The 21,200-nt window shown below is 59.7% G+C and overlaps 1 protein-coding gene across 11 annotated transcripts; it reads right to left on the bottom strand.

Annotated features, from left to right (window-relative positions):
* Nucleotides 1–20: 20 nt before the first annotated feature.
* PHLDB1 (pleckstrin homology like domain family B member 1) lies at nucleotides 21–21,188 on the bottom strand. 11 transcript variants are annotated; one of them, XM_063418046.1, is made up of 25 exons: nucleotides 18,384–18,906; nucleotides 17,905–18,096; nucleotides 16,579–16,677; nucleotides 16,028–16,151; nucleotides 15,789–15,959; nucleotides 13,831–13,956; nucleotides 11,362–12,446; nucleotides 10,400–10,642; nucleotides 10,189–10,326; nucleotides 9,938–10,075; nucleotides 7,965–8,093; nucleotides 6,603–6,758; nucleotides 6,373–6,483; nucleotides 6,124–6,213; nucleotides 5,499–5,621; nucleotides 4,634–4,771; nucleotides 3,030–3,146; nucleotides 2,832–2,925; nucleotides 2,579–2,623; nucleotides 1,886–2,177; nucleotides 1,691–1,781; nucleotides 1,459–1,605; nucleotides 1,103–1,322; nucleotides 935–1,020; nucleotides 21–669 (listed from the first exon to the last, which is right to left on the bottom strand). In XM_063418046.1, exons 2-25 carry the CDS (start codon nucleotides 17,989–17,991, stop codon nucleotides 529–531), a joined length of 4,191 nt encoding a protein of 1,396 aa, XP_063274116.1. In that variant the 5' UTR covers nucleotides 17,992–18,096; nucleotides 18,384–18,906; the 3' UTR covers nucleotides 21–528. The 11 variants fall into 11 exon arrangements, with proteins under 11 accessions (XP_063274116.1, XP_063274118.1, XP_063274120.1 ...); XM_063418048.1 differs by lacking the exons at nucleotides 17,905–18,096; nucleotides 18,384–18,906 and adding an exon at nucleotides 21,098–21,188; XM_063418050.1 differs by lacking the exons at nucleotides 17,905–18,096; nucleotides 18,384–18,906 and adding an exon at nucleotides 18,974–19,261.
* Between the last annotated feature and the right edge of the window lie 12 nt (nucleotides 21,189–21,200).

The raw sequence follows: 21,200 nt of genomic DNA on the forward strand, positions 1-21,200 counted from the left end.
GGCCACACAGAAGGGACAGCCTGGTTCACGAGATGCTTTATGACTGGGCAGTCCGCAACGCAATTCCCATCTGACCCCGGCACAGGGCAGATCACGATCCGAAATTACAAAAGGTTTACAAAGAGGGGTCTGTGTCTACCACAGTGGGACGTCCTGCCCAGGTGGCGGCACAGCAGGGCCTCACTGTCTCCTTCCCTGGGACACTATGGCAGCAACTATCAGCATCAGCCTCAAAACTAGCACCTCCCCAAGGCAGAGCTCAGGCCCCAGCAGGTCTTTGGCAGCTTTTTACATTTCAGCATTTTGATATTGTTCCAGTAAGGTTTGTTTTTAAAAAGTCCACATAAAAAAACCTATTCCCTTGCCTGAACAGGCAATGCTCAGTATCACCCAGCTGGGCTCAATGCAGGTCCATGACCTTGGTGTGTATGGCCCTTGGCATGAGACGTAGCACCGACCTCTGGAGCTCCCTGCCGCTTGGGATGCTCAGAAGTCCAGCTGGTGGATCTGGGGTGCACAGCACCTCCCTCAGTTCATGAACTGGGTATAGCCCTCTGCCCCAGTGACAATGACGTCCATCCAGATGCGCATGGCCTCGGCTGATGGTGCCACCATGTAGTAGAGTCGGTCATGTGTCTTGACACAGAAAGTAAGCGCAGGGTTGGGGCTCTGGAGGGGAGGATGAAATCAGCACTCTGTTCCCCTCTGAGCAGCAATAATCCCCTCCTTGTCTCCCCACAAAGCCCAGCACTGGGGTCCTGCCCTTGATGCCCTGAAGCTGGCACCATTGGGGGCCATGGACCATTAAAGGAGCATCTCTGGCATGCACTGCCCTACACCTCCTACCAGCATGACAGAGGACAATGCAGGAGAATGGAGATACCCACAGAGGCTCCCAGCAGACACCAGAGCAGTGGCAGTGTCCAGCTCTCACCTTTGCAGCACTGCGCAGATGGTCATAGTAAACCTCTTCAATGGCTTGGAAGTAGATAACACCCTTCAGTTTTGTCTCATGTTTATCTGCCCAAGAGAGGGAATTGTTGTTGACAATTGTTGTGGGTGATGGCATGGGGAGTGGACACAAGGCAGCATAGGGACTCACCCACGTAGTATGAGAGGGTGCGCTTCATGCGGTCAAAGACAAACCAGCGCTTCTTCCAAGACTTAATCTTCCCGCCCATCTTAACCAGGTAGCCCTTGCACATCTTCTCTGTCAGGATGATGGGGTAGCAGGTATCAACGTTGTGGCCTGAGGACTCGATGTGCAGCCGCAGGTTGAAATCCTCCTTGCGGATGGGGAGGTACCGTGTCAGGGGACGAGCCTGGAAAAGCAACATAGCCCTGCAAAGCCCACCAATGGTGACAAGAGCCACGTCCCCCTGCTGCGAGCTGGGACATCAGTAGCAAGTTGGGTGTGCCTCACAGGCTGGGAGAGAGGGATGGCAGCCTGCCTCACACCTGTGAGAGGTGCTTCTCCCGCAGTTTGACTTCCTTCTCCACCAGCTTCTGCCTCCGCACAGTCTCATCCTGCAGTCGGCGTTCCAGCTGCTCCCGGCGCAAGCGCTCATCCTCCAGTGCCTGTTGACGCAGCTCCATTTCCCGCTCCTGCCAGCATGCATGCACAGGTACTCAGCCCCAAGGACTGGAGACCTGCTTGCCATCTAGCCATGGTGCTGGTGCCCCCACTTACCCGGGACTCCATCAACCGCGACTTCTCCTCGTGTGCCTCCTTCAGCATCTTCTCCATCTCCTCAATCTTCCCTGTCTCCATCCCACTGGCACTGCAAAACAACCACAGCTGCTGCCTCAGGAGGAAGGACCTTGAGCCAGCAGTATACCAGCAGAGCAGGCTGTCCCCTGGCCATACAAGTGGCCCCAGGGTTACCTGGAGATGTTGTCAGGTGAGCAGGCAGAGTTGTTGCCGATGGAGATGCTGGTCTCCATGCTGTCTGAGCTCTCCAGGCTGAGAGTGTCGTATGCATGGTCCAGCTCCTCAGCCCGGGGCCCGGCACCATGGGGACGGTGGTGGTGGAGGATGGAGTGGTGCACAAGCCGGGGGAAGGCAGTGGGGAAAGGGGGCTGCCCATGCAGGGCTTCCCACTGGGACTGCGCCTCAGCAGCTGCTTTCTGCTTAAGCTCTGCGAGCCGCCGTTTCTGCTCCTCAATTACCTGCCGACCTGTGCCATGGGCAGATGACAATGTCAACTTAAATGTGCCACATTCAGAGCCACATCATGGTGGGTGAGGGGGTGGCACAGGTAGGAGACACTACAGGCACTACTGGAGCCATGAAGGCATGGTAGTGTCAAAGGTGGGAGCTGCTGTCACAACTCTCTGGCAAGCACCACAATCTCTCTGGGCAGGAGCAGGGGGGCACATGCGCCAGGCTGGTACGAACAAGCTGGGCAAAGCATTAGCAGGTTAGGGATGCACAGGGTTGTCTCGGAGCAGATGTTGAGATGCACCTGGGGTCCTAGACTGGTCATGCCTCTCTTATGTATGGCAGAAAGTGCCAGCAAACAGCCATGCTGCTGCCTCTGGGCTGCTCAAGGCAGTCCAAGTCACCCCATGTCTCTACCTGGTAGATTGCCTGGCTGCAAGGGCTCTGCTGGGAGCAGCTTGGCTGGAGATGGGCCGTCAGGTGCAGGGGTCAGGAGGAAAGAGAGGGGGGAAAAGCAAGAGACCATGAGAGAGGCACCACATCCTGCCGGAGCACTGCTGTTGCCACCCTTGGCCAGGCTCCCTTCTCCATTGCCCACGTGGCAGCAGGGATAGCGTCTACCGAAGTCCCAGCACCCCACAGAGCCCGGACGCAGAGGCAGGACGCTCACCCTTCTGCTGCAGGGCCAGCTGGCGCTTGGTCTCGATGTCCTGCAGCGTGGCCACCAGGCTGCGGGAAAGGCTGCCCGCCGGGCTCGGGGGGCCCTAGGCAGGACAGCAGGTGGTCAGCTGCAAGGATGGGGATGGGGGCTGGCCCTAGGCGTGTGTGAGCCATGGCCAGGGTGCCTGGGTCCCCCTGACAGCCATACCTTGGGTGAGGGGCTGCGCTCCAGCATGGAGAGGTTGAGCTGTGAGGATGAAGGGGTCCCACTCTTCATCTGAGGGGTGAGGACACCAGCACCACCTTCTGTTTTTGCACGATAGACCTGAACACATAAACAAAGACGTGAGAGAGACACGGCAGAACTGCAAAACTCCCCCAGGACAGATGGTTCCCCAGATCCTGCTCAGTGTCGGTGCCATCCTGGCAGGGATGCAGGCCAAGAGGAGGCAGAGATTGCCTACCCTAGGCCACAGATCTGCTCTGCCTTTGCTCACTATGGCAGCCAGGCTCCCAGCAGCACTCAGGGTACAGGGTCCACAGGAATGTCCCTACATTGCCCCACTTTTGCCACAACCAGCAGCCCCAAAGCCTGAGCCTGAGCAGCAGGGAGGCAGGATTACCTGGAGAGCCTTGTGAGAAGAGTGAGCTTTAGCTGGAAGTGGAGGAGGAGAAGAAGAAGGACAGACAGAGGAAGAGGAGGTCTCAAAACCAGCCATAACCTCCTGGTACCACTTCTCTAAATCAAGAGCCGGGAGACACACAGGGCCTCCCAACAGCTGCTGCTCCATCTGGAGAGAGAGGCTGTGTGAGAAAGGATGAAGGACAAATGCAGCAAGAGGGACAGATGCACAGAGATGAGGTTGAAGCATTCCTGCCTATGCCTGCACCATTCCCCTAGAACTTAACATGCAGACCCCTGGGGATCCTGTGCACTCCCTGGCTAAGTCCCAGCAGCTGCAGGAACTGTTTGCTGTTCAAGAGAATGTGAGAACTGATCAAGTGCAAAGACCCCCCTGCCCTGGTGGCAGTGGAGCAGCAGGCAGGACAGCCAAGGGTATGTGGGTGTAAAGAGCCTGAGCTGCTGCTCAGCTCCATCTGCAGCTCACCCCTTCCCATGCATCTCCATCACCTCCCAGGGAGAGTGCAAGGGGACAAAGGGAGGGAAACAGGGCACCAACCTCTGCAGAGACGAAGGGAGAAGGGAGAAATGGAAGAGGAGGAAGAGGAGCAGCACAGCCTGAGGATGAAGGAGCTGGAGGGGTACAGCCCAGCAGGGAAGCAGCAGGGGTGTGGAGGTTGCCCAGGATACCCGAGAGTTGCTCAATGGTCACATACTGGGCAGAGAGAAGCAGATTAAACCAAGATAAGAGCTAGGGCAAGCAGGCAGGGAGGAACAAGCATGCAGCTCCAACCCCCCCACAGGAAGGTTCATTGTCCTGGGAGGAAAAGCAGTTGGTGCTGCGGCCACCCTGGTGCTGGGCACCGGGTCAGGCCTGCTCTGCATTCTCCTTGCTTGAGATGAGCAGCCAGGACTTCATCCAACAGGCAAAGGGACACCCCTCCCACTGCTGGGCACCCACTCTGCTCCCAAACCCTGCTACTGATCCAGAGTACCCCAACAAGGAGACTGGGCAGCTTGAGCCTCTGCTCCCCACTCAGCTGCAGCCAGACAAGTGTCCTGACCCCAGAGAGATGTGGGCTCCAAGCACCAGGGCACACAGGGAGGCTGCATGTCTGCAGCTTCCTCACTGTCTGGGATGCAGCGGGCAACCCGGGGGAGCAAACCCAAGCATGCTCTGGGGCAGGTACCTCGTCGGCTGTGGGAGCTACAGCAAGCAAGAAAGAGCGCTGAGCGGCAGCAGGGGCAGCAGCAGAAGCTTTAGTGTCCAGGTTGGGGCCACGTGCATTACTGCAGAACCTGAAAACGTCAGACAGCCTCATGTACTCCTAGAAATCCACGGCAAGGGAGAAGGAGAAGAGTTAGACCCGTGTGCTGGCATCATGGCACTGACTGCATAGTGGGAGCAAACCTCCCTGTGCATTCATGCCCCAACACTGCCTCCCCAGCCCTGCCCTGCTGCCCATGGTGTCCCTGATGTGCAGCACCATGCACCTTGGGATGCTCAAGCTGGGTGGGGTGTGCTGGCACCCATCCTGCACCAGCTTTGCTGAGTGCCTACAAGGGGCAGGGGTGCCTCAGGGTCTTCCACAGTCACTGGCCACAAGTCCTCCCTAGTGCAGCAGCACTGGATGAGGCACCTCAAGCTGTGCTGAGCTAGTTTAAAATCCACTTCGTCATCCTTTCTGAACCAAACGTACGAAAGCTGGGGACTTGCTCTTATTTTGGGAAAACCAGGCTAGCAGGACCCTACAGGATGCTGTCAGGAGGTGCCCAGCCAGATGGCGAGCAGTGAGCAAGAGGGAAGTCTGTGCCCCGCACCACAGAGGGTGGCAGCAGCAGGAAGTGGGATGCCCGGTGGACTCAGAAGAGCACCTGGAATCAGGGACTGAGTGTTAATGAGCACAGCTGCCAGAGAGCTACATGATAAATGCTCCAGCCATGCTGCTGTGGGGCTGCCCTGCAGCTTGGGGGTTGCATCAGTCCACAAAAGGGGTCTTGGCCAAAGAGGGGTAAGTGAGCAAGCACATGCAGCTAGTCCCTCTAGTTAGTTACCTCTTGTGCCTTGGGGTAGGAGTAGATGGCAGGAGAAGCTAAGGAGGCAGCTGCTGCTGGCAGAGGGCTCAGGGGCTTAGTTCCCTCCAACAGCTCATAAGGTTCTGAGATGTGGAGGGTCTCCTGTTGAAGGGTAAAGATCACACAGGCAAGGTGGGCACAGACAGCAAGGTGGCAGCAGCAGGAGTCCCACTGCAGGCAGGCACGAGAGGACTCTGCCATCTTGTGCCTCTTACAGCAGCAGGTCAGGCAGCACCACAGCCCCTGAGGGCATCATGGTTCTGGCTCCCTATTCAGAGCCATGAGCAGGATAATGGGGCAACTATCTTCCACCTAAAAGTCCCCTGGACCAGCACCAAGATATCCCCACCCTTGCTCTCCAGCAAGGATGGGACCCTAGGCAGTCCTGTCCCATATGCTGCTCTGTTGCACTGCCCTTCCTCCCTCCCAATCTCTGCAGCCCATGGAGTGACTCTCAGCAGCTGAAAGCACCTGGCTCTGGTCAGAAGGTACTTGGGAACACAGGAAATGCTGCAGAGCAAAGCTGGTGGTACACAAGGCTCGTCCTCACTGATGACAGCAGCTTAGGAGAGCAGCTCTAAGCACCCAGCCTCTACTCACTTACCTCTCGGAGAGCTGATGACATTTTTGGGAAGCTCCTGCCACCTGTGACAAGCTGGTATCGCCTCTCCAGAGAAACAAGCTTCTCCTTCTCCTGTGCATGAGGTGACAGGTCAGAGACAGCAGATGGTTACTAGCACCCCATCGCTGGTCACCCCCCATGCTCACCCTGCCTGCCAGCAACCTGTCAGGAGCTGGCACGATCTTGTCCCCTGCCTCAAGCACCCTCAGGAGCACACAATGATGCCATTACCTTCTGCAGGAGCTGCAGGATGCTGCTCCGCTCCCTGGCCAGGCGCTCGGTCTCCTGGGCACTCTGAAGCTGAATTTGGGCAGCCTGGGCATCCAGGGCAGCCACCCGTTCCTGGGGAGCAGGCAGCAGAGGTGAGCTGTCTGCTGGTGAGCCATGGGATGCAGCCTGGCCATGCCAGACCCATAAGGTGCAGCCCAGCCCCACTGGACCTGCTGCTCCTCCATCCCTACCTTCCTGCGGGCAATGCTACGGTGGCACTCAGCCCGGCTCTGCAGGAGCTGCTGGCCTCGTGCCTCACGCTCCTCTTCAAGGTGGCTCTCTCGCTCCAGCTGCTGGAACTCCAGGTCCTCAAACAGCTTGGCCTCCGTCTCCAGTGCCTCTGCCTCCTTTGAACACAAAAGAGCACTGTGAGCAGATCAGTACCACTGGATGGGCACCTCTGCATCCTGCAGGCAGGTCTCCCACAGCAAAACCTTCTGCCATGCCTCCACATCCTACTGGTGCTGGCCAGGAACAAGAGCTAGTGGCCAAGCCTGTCCCCTGTGCCTGCTGTGGGCAGGCAGGCAGTTTTGCCTTCTGCTGGGCACCAGAAACATAAGAGATACTGACAGGAGTGTCTGCTATCAGAAGAAGGCAATGGAGGCACTCGGAACTGGTCAGGACAGAGCAGTCACTCCCATGAGATGAGCTTGCCACAGCCAGGAGGTTCACCAGCCCTCAGAGACCAGCCGCCCCTGCTGAACCACATATGGGCTAAGGCCATGCCCTGACAGGTAGCAAAACACCATGTGCAGCATAACCACCCACACACAACACTGTGTCACCAAGCCTACAGGTGGCAAAGCCCAGACAGACGAGCACCATGCTGGACAAAGTCCTGTGTGTCCTTCTAGCCTTCATGCACCAACAGCATGTGGCAGCACTCAGCTCCAGGCCTGCCAGTGCCACCCTGGCAGCCACTGTGCCATGCACCCCACAGGGATGTGTTTCACCCTTCTCCATGAGACGAGCAGCCAGTGACACAGCACTGATGTGGTGGCTCCCACACACAAAGACCACTCCATCACCCCCCTGCCCACTATACACCAGACCCTCATCCAGAATGAGAGCGCCTGGCCAGAGCAGGCTGTGGCAACGTGGGTTTATCTGGGCAAGCACTAGCCATGGGCTGGGGAAAGTCAACCACTTCCAGAAAATACCAGATAACAGGAAAAAATGCTGAGGACTAGGAGTAAGATAGATCAACATCACTATGTAAATAAACATTCTCAGGAAATAGCTGGAGGAAGAAAGATGAGGATGCAGCAGCCCCCAAGACTCCCCAGCCTGCCCTCCTTTGCAGGGCAGGGTCCATGCTCGTGCCCTGCCCAGTCCCGAGGAGCTCTGCTGAGCCGGTCCCGAGGAGCTCTGCCGAGCCGGTCCCACGCCCCGGGCAAGCAGCAAGCTTACCACGACGATGGTGCCCGGTGCCAGCCGCCTCCAGCCCGGGCGCGATGCTCCCAGTGCAGCCCCGGCTGGCAGGGAAGAGCTGGCCTAAGCTGGAGCGGAGGGAGGTGGGCCATGGTCCGGGAGGGGTGGGGGGAGACACTGACCCTTCGCATCTGCTCCTGCAATTGCTCCCGCATTGACTCAGGGCACTTATCAAGGTGGCTCTTCGACTCATGGTAAAGCACCCGGAGTTGCTCTAGCTCCTTCCTTTCAGCATCAACCTTTGCCCTTTCCTGAATCAGGGGAGAACAAGACAAAACAAAACAAAAAAAAAGAAGAAGAAAAAAGAAAAAAAAAGAAAGAGGAGAGAAAACACTTCTCAAATGGGTGCCATGCAGAAGCTGTAAGTTAAAGAGGGGCTCAGCTGGAGACAGAGGGGTCTCAGGAGAAGGAGCATCATGGCAGCTACAGGGGGATTGAGAGATCAAGAGACACAGAAGTCAGGGCTGAGCAGTGTTACAGGGGTTATAGCGTACCCTTGACTCAGCTTTGTGTTTCCAAAAACAAACATACAGGCAGCATGGTTCAAGTCATCCCAATCCTGCACACAGCTGCATCACAAGAACCACTAACTGGCTTTGTTAACTGCTGCCAGTTAGGAACTGCAGATCCTGAATGCAGCCTGAGGGCATGGATCTCCCTCATCCATTAGAAGGAGAGGGTTATCCACAGGGCAGCAGTGAAAACAGGAGGCTGTGGTCCAGCAAGAGATGCTCAGGCTATGATGAGTCAGCAGCAGAGCAGACATTTACTGCTGGGCCTGGGATGAGGGGCCTGGCCACAGGAGCAGTAAAACGGGGCCAGCAACATGGGACTGGTACAAGGGAAGCACCTCTCACAGTTCTGACACTGCCATATGGGAGCTTGTCATTGAGAAATGCTTGCTGCAAGGAACCCTGTGCTCCACACAGAGATGGGACATCATGAAAAGGGCTATGAAGGGACAGGCTGGCAGGGAGGCAAGGCTGGTACAGGCAGGTGCCCCAGGAGAGGAGCTGTGGATTGCCTGGGGGCTCCTGGACATGCAGAGATGTCAGAGGTGATGGCAGAGTTCAGAGCAGGCACTGTTAATGTGAGTAGTGCAGATGGGTTAGGAAAGTGGGCGGTTAGGTTAGCAGAGAGGCTGGGAGAGGGCTTTCCCTGCACTGCTCTCCTGGCTCTGCATGAGGCTGTCCCTAGCTACAGAAGATGCCTACAAAGGACTGGAAGACCAAGCCCAGAACAAAACCCCCAAATGCTGTAGGAGCACCACTGGCAGGCACGAGTGGCCACTCTGCCAGGCCACAGGCACCCGACAGCCCTGGCACCCACAGCCATGCCCTCAGGGACGCTGATGCCACATCACAGTGGCACAGAGCTGCTGGTGGGACCTTGGCATAGGCTACACAGGGACAATGGCCTCAGGCAGCAGGAGACTCTCCCAACAACAAGGCCATGCCACACTTCCTGCAAAGCTGAGAGATAGCCAGCAACCAGCAGCTGGGACAAACGTGCCACACACACAGTGTCATGGGTGCCTTCAGGCAGTAACTGCACCACAGGCAACATCAGGGAGAAGGGGGCTGGGACCCCCTTCTAAAGCCACCAAGTTAAACATCTGCAGTGGTTTCCCAGCCACCTTTAGCAAGCTGAACACTACAGTAACAACTGCCATCAACCATGAGGGTGCAGCAGAGTGAGGTGATTTGCTACAAGACGCAGTTCCCTAGCAAGGGCAGGTAATGGGGAGTGCTAAGGCCTCTGCTTTGGCACTGCCCACTACAGGCAGCAGCCATCCAGAAAGCCTCACACCACAGCCTCCCTGCCAGAGCAACAGGCAGCAGCCAAAATGCTTCCTGAGCATTGGCCATGCTCTCCTTCAAGCAGGGCTGTTTGACCAACCCCAGTCAGACAGACAGACAGATCCCCCCAAAAATGCAAACCACAGGGACTGCTCCCCAAAGTCTCTACGGAGCCCAGGGTCTGGAGAACATGTCCACAGGGGAATGCTGCGTCATGAGGCATTGCAGCACTGGCTGTGAGTGCCAGCAAGGGTATGGCACAGCTGGTGACAATGGGAACCTGTGACTGAGCTGACCTTGTCCCGCTCCTTGCGGATGCTGGCGTCCAGGCTGGAGAGCTTCTCCTGCAGCTGCTGCACTGCTTCCTGCTCCTGCCGCAGCCGCACCACCTCTGATTCCCGCTCACCCTGCAGCAGCGCCCGCTCCATCTCTGCCTGGACAAGCAAAGCAATGTCAGGATTGCTGCTCCAGCTGATCTAGCTCATACCCTTAGGATTCAGTGCTGACTGGTGAGGGCAGCAAGCAGCAGTGTCCCCTGACCCCTCACCTCTCGTGATGTCTCCTGCAGCTGCTGCTCCAGCTCCTTGACACGGCCCTTCAGCTGGTCCAGGTGTCCAAGGACACTAGCACGTTCCTCCTCCAGCCGCTGCGCCTCTTTGGCTCGGGGACCTGTCAGCTTCTCATGCTGTGGAGAGGGCTGATTGGCATGGGACAGTGCAGCATGGCATGGCAACAGAACAACACAGATGTCCCCTTACCTCGTGGTGGGTACTCTCGGTGCTGCTGCACTCCTCCTTCAGGTTTTCCTCATCCGACCTCTCCAGGCTCTCCCTCTGCTGCAGCTCTTCAATAGCATGGCCCAGAGCCATGGCACCCCTGGGCACCCACTGGCCAGCATCTGTGTCACCAGCCAGGAGCCTGTGCACGTCACTTGGCTCAGTACCATCTGTCTTGGTGTACTCAGCACAGAGGTTCAGGATGGTCTCCAGGCGCTGCCGCTCCTGTGAGGAAGAACAGTCCCTATCCAGCACATGCTGTGGCAGGAGCAGACAGAACCCTGTGCCAATGGTGGCCACCAGAATACAGGCCCACATGCTGGGATGCAACATTACAAAGTGCAATGCGGCCAGGTCGACCCCGCACCAGAGCCAGGCACACCAAGTGCTGGGAGCTTGAGACAGACTAATTACAGGCAGCAGTGGCGGCTGCCCAGCGCCTCCGCTATTTCCAGGCGGTGACTCAGGCTGCCTGCGCCAGGCATGAGTCAGGGCTGAGCAAACACGGCCCTGGCAGCTCGGCCTGCAGGACTGGCAGAGACACGGCAATCCAGGCAGATACCAATTCCATAAAAACCCCATCAGCCCTAAATATAGATGCTATGTCCACAGAACCATGGCACCACCACCAGCAAACGGGTCCTGGCAAGGATGGGCAAAATGTGGAGAAGGCAGGGGAACCACTATTTGGCCAGTAGCCCTGGAGCCATGCCAGCCCCACCAGATTCCACAGGCTGCTGTAACTTGGGGGCTTTGTATTTCTGGAGAGCTGCTGAGCATCGATGGCTTCCCCTGGTCATAATCGCCCTGGATAAGCCGGCAGCCTGGCAGCTGTGGCAAATCCCTAAGAGGCAAAGGCCAGGTTTCAAAGCAGCAAATGACAACAGGTATTTGCCAAGAGGGTCCCACACTCAAATGTGTCCCTTCCCAGCCCCAAGGCTCACCAGGCGCTCCATCTCCTGCTCCCGAACCCGCTCCTGCCGCTGCCGCCGATGATACTCCAGCAATTCGTCCTCATTGTCACTGATCTCAGTGATGCTGTTCTTGCGCTCCCGTGACCCTACTGGCAGCCGTGGGTCCCCCAAAGGCTTCCTGGGGGTGTGGGGGCTCTGGCGGGGTGAGGGCACAGCTGGGGAGCCCAGCCCATATGTTGGGCTCAGGCAAGTACTAAAACTGGGACGGCGTGTGGGGTTCTCTGCCAGCAGTGGGGGTGAGGGACCCCCAGCACCTTTTGACTCCTCTGGGCCCTTGCGCCTGGCACGGGGACTGCCAGGCACTTCCCTGCCCAGCCGGGGCTGTCGGGAGGGGGTGTCAGGGGCCACCCGGGGGCTGGCAGCCCGGCGTGACAAAGAGGGACTCAGGGGAGGCAGCTCCCGCATGCTCTCAGTGTTCCTCCGGGCCACGTGTGGGCTCTCAGGGGGCTGCAACCGGGCCTCTGGGACTGCCCTGCTGGTGGGCTGCCGGCTGGGCGCTAGAGAGTCCCATGGCTCCCGGAAGGGACTCGGGGGCCGCTCCTGCAGGGCCACCCGTGGCTGCAGTGCCACCCTAGGCATCAGACGGGGGCTGCCCACCCGGTGGTCTCCCAGCCTCTCAGCTGACCAAAGCTCACTAGAACCCCCACCAGGCAGAGCGGGTGGCTGGACAGTGTGGTTGTAGCTGGAGGAGCGAAGTGGGAGCGGGGGTGGCATGGCTGGGCCCTGCTCTTGACTGCTGAGTGAGGGGCTGGTGTAGCTACTGCTGCTGGCTGGAGAGGAGAGGGGAGAGAAGTTCTCATAGCTGGAGCCCCCTGAGGCGGCCGCAGGGCTGGGTGGAGGGGACAGGAGGCAGTGCCCACCCCCATTCACCACAGGGGAGAGGGGGGATCGGCCGTAGGCAGGTGGCTTCTGGATGCTGGGGGATGCCGACTCCTCCAGCACCAGCGAGTCCATGATGTCCTGCAGGTCCTTCTCAATGGAGCTGACAAGGGAGCTGTGGCTGTGACACCCACGCTCTGACAGCTGGTGGCCACCATTTACCAGGGCCTCAGATTCTGCAGGGAAACAAAGGAGCAAGCATCAGTGTGGTGTGACTGCTGCAGCCCCTGCCTGAGCTGGGTCCAACAGGGCAGCCTGGCATCATTCTTCCACGCAGCCTTGCAGAGTCAGAGCTGGGTTGCAGCCCGTCTTTGCTGCACCCCGAGCTGCCTGCACCCTGCTGCCACCCTTTCCCGCTCTAGCTGGGGAGCTGGGACAGGGAGGAGGCTGGAATTCCGCTAGCTCCATCACCCAGGAGACAGAAACCTGAGAGGACAGCCCAGCCGCCCTCCCTGCGTCGCAGCTCCCTGCTCCGCTCCTTGGAGAGCAGCTACCCACACCACCCACTGCACCCACCACTTGCCCCCTGCACACTCTGGCTTCCCAGCAAGGGGTCAGAGATGCAATAGCCAAAAGCTGCTGACCTGCAGTGCCTCTGGACCTAGCACCACGTTGCCCACAGCCTCCCCACACTCCAACCAGGCTGCCCCTGCCTGGGCTGCCCCGTCCTCCTTGCGCAGCACCGATGTGCCTGTCACTCAGGGGACCAGCAAATCGCAGCAGGCACGGAGCCCAGCCAGGACAGCGTGCCACCTAGGCTGCGTCACCCCCTAGCACCCAGCAGCTCCCCCACAGCAGCTGGCACTGCCTTCGTGCCTGGAAAGATGTGCATGCCTGTCAGTGAGATCCCACCTAGTCCCGTGTGGCGGGGAGTCAGCATGCGGGGTCCACACGGGATGCTCCATGGTTACATGATGCTCCTCAGCCACAGCACCTCCCTGTGTCCCTCCTCTCCTCCCCCAGCTGCAGGCATGCTGTCTTCCCAACACACACGTGGCATGGGAAGGCAGCCAAGCTCCTCTCCCCGTGCCAGGGTGTGCTGGTTGGGACAGGGATAAGGGCTGGCAGCCCAGGGATCAGTGCTGGAGAGTTGGACATGCCCAGGAGCTGGGCACGGTACTGGCACCTGGCCCACTGCCCCACGTACAGGCAGATACAGCAAGATAAACTCATGAGATGAAGGACAGCAGCCAGAAGAATGGCCTTCACTGTCCCAGCAGAGCTACCCCAGCACATAAACACTCGCTTTCAGGCAGCTGGGGGGGGCTCCGACGGGCGATGGCTCTGCCATGGCCAAGCTGGGCAGAAGTGGAAGCCATGCCTCAGTGCCCCCACAGTCAACCTCTTTGAGGTGATATTAATCATTAACAAATACCAGTGCAGCTGCCATACCATGCTGAGCTGATGGATGGCACACCACAGCCAGATGTGAACCCCACTCCTGAGTGCAACAGGACAGAGCTGGGAGAGCATTGGTCACTGGTAAGGTTAATGGCATGGGTAAAGGGAGCACCTCTGCATCTGCCCTGCCCCACCTGGGACAAGGGAGGGGTTACGTACTTGCTGGTAGCCCATAGAGAGCCGACTGGCTTCTGCCCCCCGCTGGGATCATGCTCTTAATCCACTTGGCCTCAGCAGGGTGGTTGAAGCGGAGGAAGGTGGCCTGACCCAGGCAGATGGTACACCCTTGGGAGAGAGGAGAGAGGGTTTAGCTGCTAGCCGGCAATATCACCGTGGTGCCAGAGAGTGCAGGGAGGCAGTCGGACATTGCTGGCCCTAAGATGCACCCGCGGGAAGGGAGCAGGCTCCTGCTGTCAGCAGAGGCTTAGGGGGAGGCTGAAATCCAGGTCACTCTCTGGCAGCTGCCGGCAGCGCATCTCAGGCGCAGACACAGCTGGGGTCCCCGCCGGGGGCCGGGGGGGAGTTGGCAGCACTCCAGGGCTTTTGTGGCTGCCAGCTGCAGACAAGACAGCTCCTGTCCCTGCCTGCAAAGCGTCTCTTCTTGGCCCAAAGCAGCAGCCCTCTTGGGGCAAGGAAGAGACCTCAGGAAGGTGAGCAGACCCACGGGCACTCACTGTCAGTTCACCTGCTGCCCGTGATGTTGGGGAGGCGTGTGCTGGCAGCAGGGAGCATCAGGCGGCTAGAAGGCGGGTTGCTGCTGACACACCCCACTTTGAAAAGCCTGCCAGGGCTCTGGGGAGAGGCTCGCTCCATACCAACAGCCGCTGCTGAAAATCCCTCGCCGGAGGGGCCGTGTTTTTTGGAGCACCCGTCAGGCCAGCTCATAGCAAAGTGAGCGAGAGGCAGTACAGACTAACTGCCATCGCCTCCCGGGGCCTGGTTCCCCCGTCTGAGCACCGGGGCGGGATGGAGTCCTGCTCACCCCGGCTCAGCGAGGGCATCCCGCCTGCCCGGTGGCAGTGCCGACGCCCAGCCTGACCCGGCTGTCCCGGAGAGATGCTTCACTGCCCTGTGCCTTCCCCACGCGCCGGCACCACGGGAGCCACAGGTCGCCCCAGCAAGGCGAGTAATCACCAAACTGCACCACGAGCGCCGGCCTGACAACCACGCAGTTCATCCCGCTCTGGCCTTGCACAGATGCTGTCCTTGCTCTGTCATGTCCCTGCCTGCCCCCGGGGACAGGAGGACGGGCGGTTCGGCTGACCCCTGCCCGCACCCCGCAGCCTACCAAGGCCCTCGTTGCCTACTGCGGGACCTGCGGGACCTGGCAGGACTCCGCGGGCCGTCGCGCCCGAGCCTTCTCCCGTGGCCACGTGGCTCCCATTGTCCCCGCGGGGACGGCCGCGGCAGCGCCCACGCGGGTGGGTCCCCCCTTCCCGGGAGGAGCGGGGGCAGGCGCGGGGGGCGGCAGCGCCACCGCCTGCGGGGGGCATTATGGTTCTGTGAGGAACGGGAGCGAACCCTCCGCCCGGCGCGGACACGCGTGGTCCGCAGCACTGCACTCACCTCACCCTCACCGCCACCGCCGCCGCCGCCACCGCCCGGGCAGCGCCGCACCGCCCCCGGGGAGTGGCGGGGGCCGGGCCTCGCCCGCCCCGCCCGAGGGTCCTCCCCGGGAAGAGAGACACGGGCTCTGGTGGGGCGGGGATGGCGTGGGAAGGGCCTGAGGCTTTGTCCACCCTCCCTGGGAGCAGCCAGGAGGCGCTGGCCGGGTCCAAGCCCTGCAGCCACGCAGGCAGACCAGCAGTGTCCCGGCAGCCATCCGTCGGGAGGACAGCCAAGGTGTTTTCTTCTGTCATCTCCCTTCCCAAAGTCGCCTCAGCATCTCCGCTATTCTTCAAATCTGCCCGGGTCTGTCCCTTCCCGCCTCACTTGATACACACAGCAAAGCCAGCTCTCAAACTGTGCCAGGACCTGGCAGGTTCCCACCGCAGAGCACAGAGGCCAGCAGTATGCCAGCTGGGATATGCAGGTACTAGATGGCTCCTCAAACACCCCAGTGCTCAACGGCACATCTCCACGGGCAAAGGCTCCTGTGAACCACAGCCTGTTCCTACCTTGGGTGAGGTGCGTGGGCCGCTGCAGTGGCACGCCGTCGATGGCACAGGCGTTGCCACAGGGGTGCAGGGTGAGTGTCCCTCGCACGTTCTCGATGTAGCAGTGCTGGGGTGCCAGCCCGGGACCCTGCAGGACGATGTCTGTTGCAGCCGTGCCAATGGTGGTCCTCCCTGCCAGCAGAGAGGGCGTCTCAATGTCTCTGTCACCAGTGTGCCTGTGGAGACCCCCTGGCACTCACCTTCCTCCAGGGGCAGAAGTGTGATGGCAGTGCTGAGCCGACCGCTGCCCAGGCTCACCAAATGTGGCTTCTCTGTCTGCACTTTCAGCCCCTTGCCCGTGTCGATCAGGTCCAGGGGGCTGTTCTGTAGGAGGAGAGGGAGGGATGCTCACAGCTCCCACTGCTCCCATTCCCCACCTGGCTGAGCTGCTCCAAAATGGCCACATAGCCAGGGTTAATGCCCAGGCACAGCCACATGGCAGTATGACTGTCCAGCAGCAAGACACAGGAGAGGAGGGCTCTCCTGCCTGTGCTACCTATCCTGGGAAGCAGAGGTGAGCTGCCACGGGAGCTGGAGATCCGCAGGGCTTGGGCTGCATCTAAGAGGATCCAAGCTGCCAGCCACTTAGCTCAATGGGCTTTGCTAAGGATCCCATTATAGGATTGGCTGAGACTGAGGAGAGGCTGGAGGGCAGCATCAGTGCTGGTGGTAGGGCTGGCTGCAGAGGAAGCCTCCTAGCCAGATTCCCCTGTTCCCACAGAGCAGAGGTCCTGGGATCCTGTGTGCTCACCTGGATGACAGTCTGGATTCTATGGGTTGGGCTGTGGGGGGTCCTGCCCGATGCCTCCATGGTGCCTTCTTGGAGACGTTGGATGGTATTGGACACGGGCTGCCAGAAGAAACAGAATGGCAGTATGAATGACCACACTAGGCATGGCCTTTATGTATTTTTCCTGCAATCCCAGAAGCCTGAGCACAAACCCTACCCATTCCAAACTAGCATTTGCCACCAAGAGGATTAGCATCCTGAGCTCCTGTCTTCATCATGTCAGCAGCTGCCTGAAGCCAGTGAGCATTCCTGCCTGCCAAGGCATGCATCCTACCTCAGCACACATCCCCATCCACCCGGGAGGAGGGGACCCATGCATATGCCAGGCATCAGGACAAGACACAGTCCCGGAAGGAAAACTACACATGGGTTCAGTCTTGGGGACATGGTGTTGGAAATGTATGCAAGAGCTGTGGGCAGCCAGACCCCAATCACTGTCAGTGGAAAAGCACACACAAGCACAGGTTCTGGCTGTCCCCAGCAACACCTGCCTGCCATGCATGGGACATCTGGGCACCCCTGTGCCTGCCACCAGTGCCCAGCTCTGGCACCCAGGCACTTGCCTCTGCTCCCACACAATCCAACAGCAGCTCATAGTGCATGAGCCCAGCTGAGTGTTTTGTATCCCTGCCCATGTGGCCCACAGGCCTGCAGCCAGCAGGCAAGGGCCACCACCCATGGAGCAGCCATGCTGCCGCATTCTCTGTGTGAGTGGGAGGCAACTCAAGGAGGAACAATTTCCGTCACCCAGCACTTACGCCATGTCGGGATGCTCTGGAGAATCTAAATTTACCGTCTGCTGCTCCCCATGTCCCTCCCTTCCGCCCTGGACTAGCTGACTGGGGCTTAACCCTTCCCAGGCAGTGTAGCTAGGAAGTGCTCCATCCCCGTTAGGGGACGCTGGCCCTGGGGCCAGCAGGAGGAACCCTGGGCTCGGCTCTCGCCAGCATCGCCCACTGTCCTGCCTCCCCTGGAGGGTCCCCCCTGCTCAGCCAGCACTGGGCTCAGCTGCGGGGGCGAGTGAATGGCTATTACACACTGTGGAAAAAATGAAACGCTGGAAAACACCAGGCGTGGGATCCAGGCCTGGGATGAAGCCTGGGCGTCTCCTGCAACACCAGGACTGGCCACCCCACAGCAAGGGCTCCTTGGGGACCACACCAGCCACACCACACAGGATGCAGACAGCTCAGCTGGGGCAAAGCAGGGGGCGTAGAGATAAGGTACCCCAAGAGCAGTTCACGAGCGCTCACCAGCTGCCAAGGCAGGATCCCTACTCTCCCTTACCTGCCACCTGGTCCTGGTGCCGAGCGGGACCCTCCGCGGCCGGGTGCCCATGTTCCTCAGGCACTGGGGTGCTGCACTTCCCAGCATCTGGAGACCTTGCAGCCCAGCGGAGCCCCCCGCACCTCACTTACACCTACATCCCGTCCCGTCACAATGTTCAGGAAGGAGGAAAAGCCAGGAGGGGCCAGGCTGCTGCATAGGAAGGGAGCGGGGCCAGAGTGGGATCTTGTGCCGGTGTTAACTCCTTCCCAGCATGGCTGTACTTGTGAGACCTGGTGACAACCATGGAGGACCCCCATCCCGGCCACTTGGGGGATTGTGTCCGATTCTGCTCACCTCCTACTGCCCAAACTCTCTACTCAACACCCCCCACTCCACAAGCAGCCCTGCCTGCCCATGAGCTGGAGGGTGACCCTGGCATCCCACCGCTTCCCAATGCCCCCAGTCCCACAACATTGCCCTCCAACAGAGCCCCTCACCTGTCTTATCAACACACACGGAACGCCTGCCGTCACCCCAGCCCGTCCTGCCGGGCATGCAGCCCCTCTCCAGCCGGCTCTGCTGTAGGAATGCGGGGCGGGAGCGCGGCCGCCCCAGCCGGCGCCCCACTGCTAGGACGGACAAGGCGGCCTTTCTTCTCCTGCCGCCGCCTGCAGAACGCGCTGCTTGTTCCCGCCGTGGGAAGCGGTGAAGGCAGCAAATGCCAAGGGGTCGGGCTCGGTTACCACCAAACAGCCCACGGTCCTCGTGCACCCTGCACAGGGCTGCCTGCTCAGCCCCAGTCTCTTGGAAGACAAAAGTCCCTTTCTTCACCTGTCACAGCCAAAAGCCTCACCTGGGAGGATGCCCAGCCCCACCAATGCAGGGGCCCTTCTAATGCAATGCAGGCTGCACACACACATGCTGCCCCACCGTGCTCCCAGGGAGCCCCTGCATCCCACTGCCCACAGGCTGCAATCTGCCTGCCTGCCCCAAGCCCACGTAGGAAGGGGTGCTCTGGGGGTTCACTCCTGCCTGACCTGCTGTTGCCCACCCAGACCCAAGCCGGGCACAGCGCATCCTGACTCACCCCACATCAGGTACCAGCAGACCCCAGAGCTGCACTGTGCACCACTGGCAAGGACATGGACATTGAGCCCGTGCTCATGAAGGAGCACAGACTGGCAGACCATGCCGTGCAGTATCAGCCATGCTGGGATGAAGCAGCAGCATGGCAGAGGCAGGCGCATGGCACTCCCTTGCATGGCCTCTCATCCCCACTTGTGGCTGGCTGGATGAGTCATGGAAGGAAGCCTGAGTGGTCGAGCTAACGGGTGCAAACAGCAGAGCATTGCAGCCTCCAGCCAACTTGGCTGCCTGTTTGCTCCCCATCTGCTAATGCGCTTAGGGCGCGCTCACCCCTTCCCACACCCTCTGCCCTGGTAAACAACCGGCTCTTCCGCCGGGCCACTGGGAAGGGGGAGCCTATCTCCTGCACAAAGCCAGAGGCAAGTGAGGTAGCCTGCTCCTTGCCACTGCCCCCCAGCCTGGGGCTGACAACTGAGTGGGGGAGACCCAGCCAGCCCCATCCCACCCAGGCGAGGGATGGTGGGGGCTGCATTGTGGTTGCTGGGACAACGCCATGATCCTGGCAATAACACCACCATAAATCAGCCACCAGACAGCTCCGGGGGGAGCAGAGGAATCCTGGCCACACCCGCTGATTTCATCGCTCCGGCAAAGTGCTCCTGCACCCCTGCAGCACAGCTGTGCTCTGGCTGAGGCCCTGCTGGCCTTCACGCTTCAGAGTCTCCACAGACTGGTTGCTCACCATGTGCTCAGGTTGGGGACCGAGTGCAGCCCCACCTACTGCACCCAGCACTCCCCGAGGTGAGGCACTTCCAAGGGCCAGTGAGCCATACAAAGACCAAACCACAACTGCAGCTCCAGCACTGATCCCAGCATCAGCACATGCCTCTGGACAAAACAGCACAGACACAGGCTCCAGACCATTCACAACACTGCACAATGGAGAGCTGCTCTCTTATCAAAATGACAATTTCTCACCTGCAGGCCAGAGGTTCAGCTCAGCAAGGAGCATCTGCAACTCTTGCTCATGACATCTTGAGGACCATGACACAGGATGGGTTTGGTGGGTCTTGAATCCAATCCCTGGCATGAGCCCATCACCCAGTCCTTTGTTTGCTGGGAGAGGGGTGGGTGAACCAACCAGGCATTGATCACTCTCCTCTTTCTTGTCTGCCAGTAAGGATCCTTTGCCATGCAATCCTGTGGTTCCATCCCCCTGTGCAGCACCCTGCTCCTGCTGCCCCACATGTACCAACATATGGCATCACACAGCAAACCCAAATGTACCAGGAGTTACCCAAAGTACCCGGCCATGCTGCCTTGCTACTGCCTGTGGTGCTCAGCCAGGGGACCTGCCCCCTGCAGCTCTGCCTAGGGCTCAGAGAGGGCTGGGGGCTTGCGTGGTGGCTGGAAGAGTGGGAGAGACGGTGGCCCTTCAGCACAGCAGCTGGACCTTCTGGGACTGCCAGATTCCTCTGGCTTTCTGACAGCAGCTGAAGGGGCTGCGGCAGGAGTGTGGCAGGAAGCTGGAGTAAACAAGGTCCAGCCATGGAGCAGGATCCAGCCAGGCCAGTACAGTTCCCAGGCTCCTCAAGAGGTGTCAGACACAGCAGAAGTGGCCATGGGCCAAGCACCATCTCATCCTGTGACTGCCCATGAGCTGCAGCAGGACTTGGGGATGGGAGAACCTTGTCTGGCTGCCTTCCACCACTGAGCTGCTCTCAGGGCTCCCACACCAGCAAACCCAGCACTGACCTGGACCACTGGATCCGGAACCAGCTCCCAGCCCACCCACACACCACCAAAACATTGTGCAATGATCGGTTTCATAGCTGACTGTGTTTTTCCTACTTCCCAGTCTGCAGCTCCTTCCTTGCACCCCTCCTAGGACACCCCAGGGAGCACAAACATGTCCCATACCTGGCCCCAACACGGGCCAAAGCAGCTAAGCCCCTTTCTCTTGCCCCCACCACATCCCAAAGGTGTCCCTGAAGCGCTAAGGAGTCCTTGCGTTACAGCACACGCTGACCCCAGCCCCACAGGCTCCCCAACGGCAGTGCTCGCCTGGGGCACAAAGGCGGGGTGTGGGGGAGCCGGGTGCCACCCCACGCCAGCGGCTGCTCACCTTCACTGTCCTGGCCCGACAGCCCTCCCGGGCTCCGCCGCCGCTCCGCTGTCCACCACTGCCTGTCCCGGAGTGTCCCCGCCCCAGCCGGTGTCGGCACGTC

The sequence above is a fragment of the Prinia subflava genome, chromosome 22, assembly GCF_021018805.1.
Source record: "Prinia subflava isolate CZ2003 ecotype Zambia chromosome 22, Cam_Psub_1.2, whole genome shotgun sequence".
NCBI lineage: Eukaryota > Metazoa > Chordata > Aves > Passeriformes > Cisticolidae > Prinia > Prinia subflava.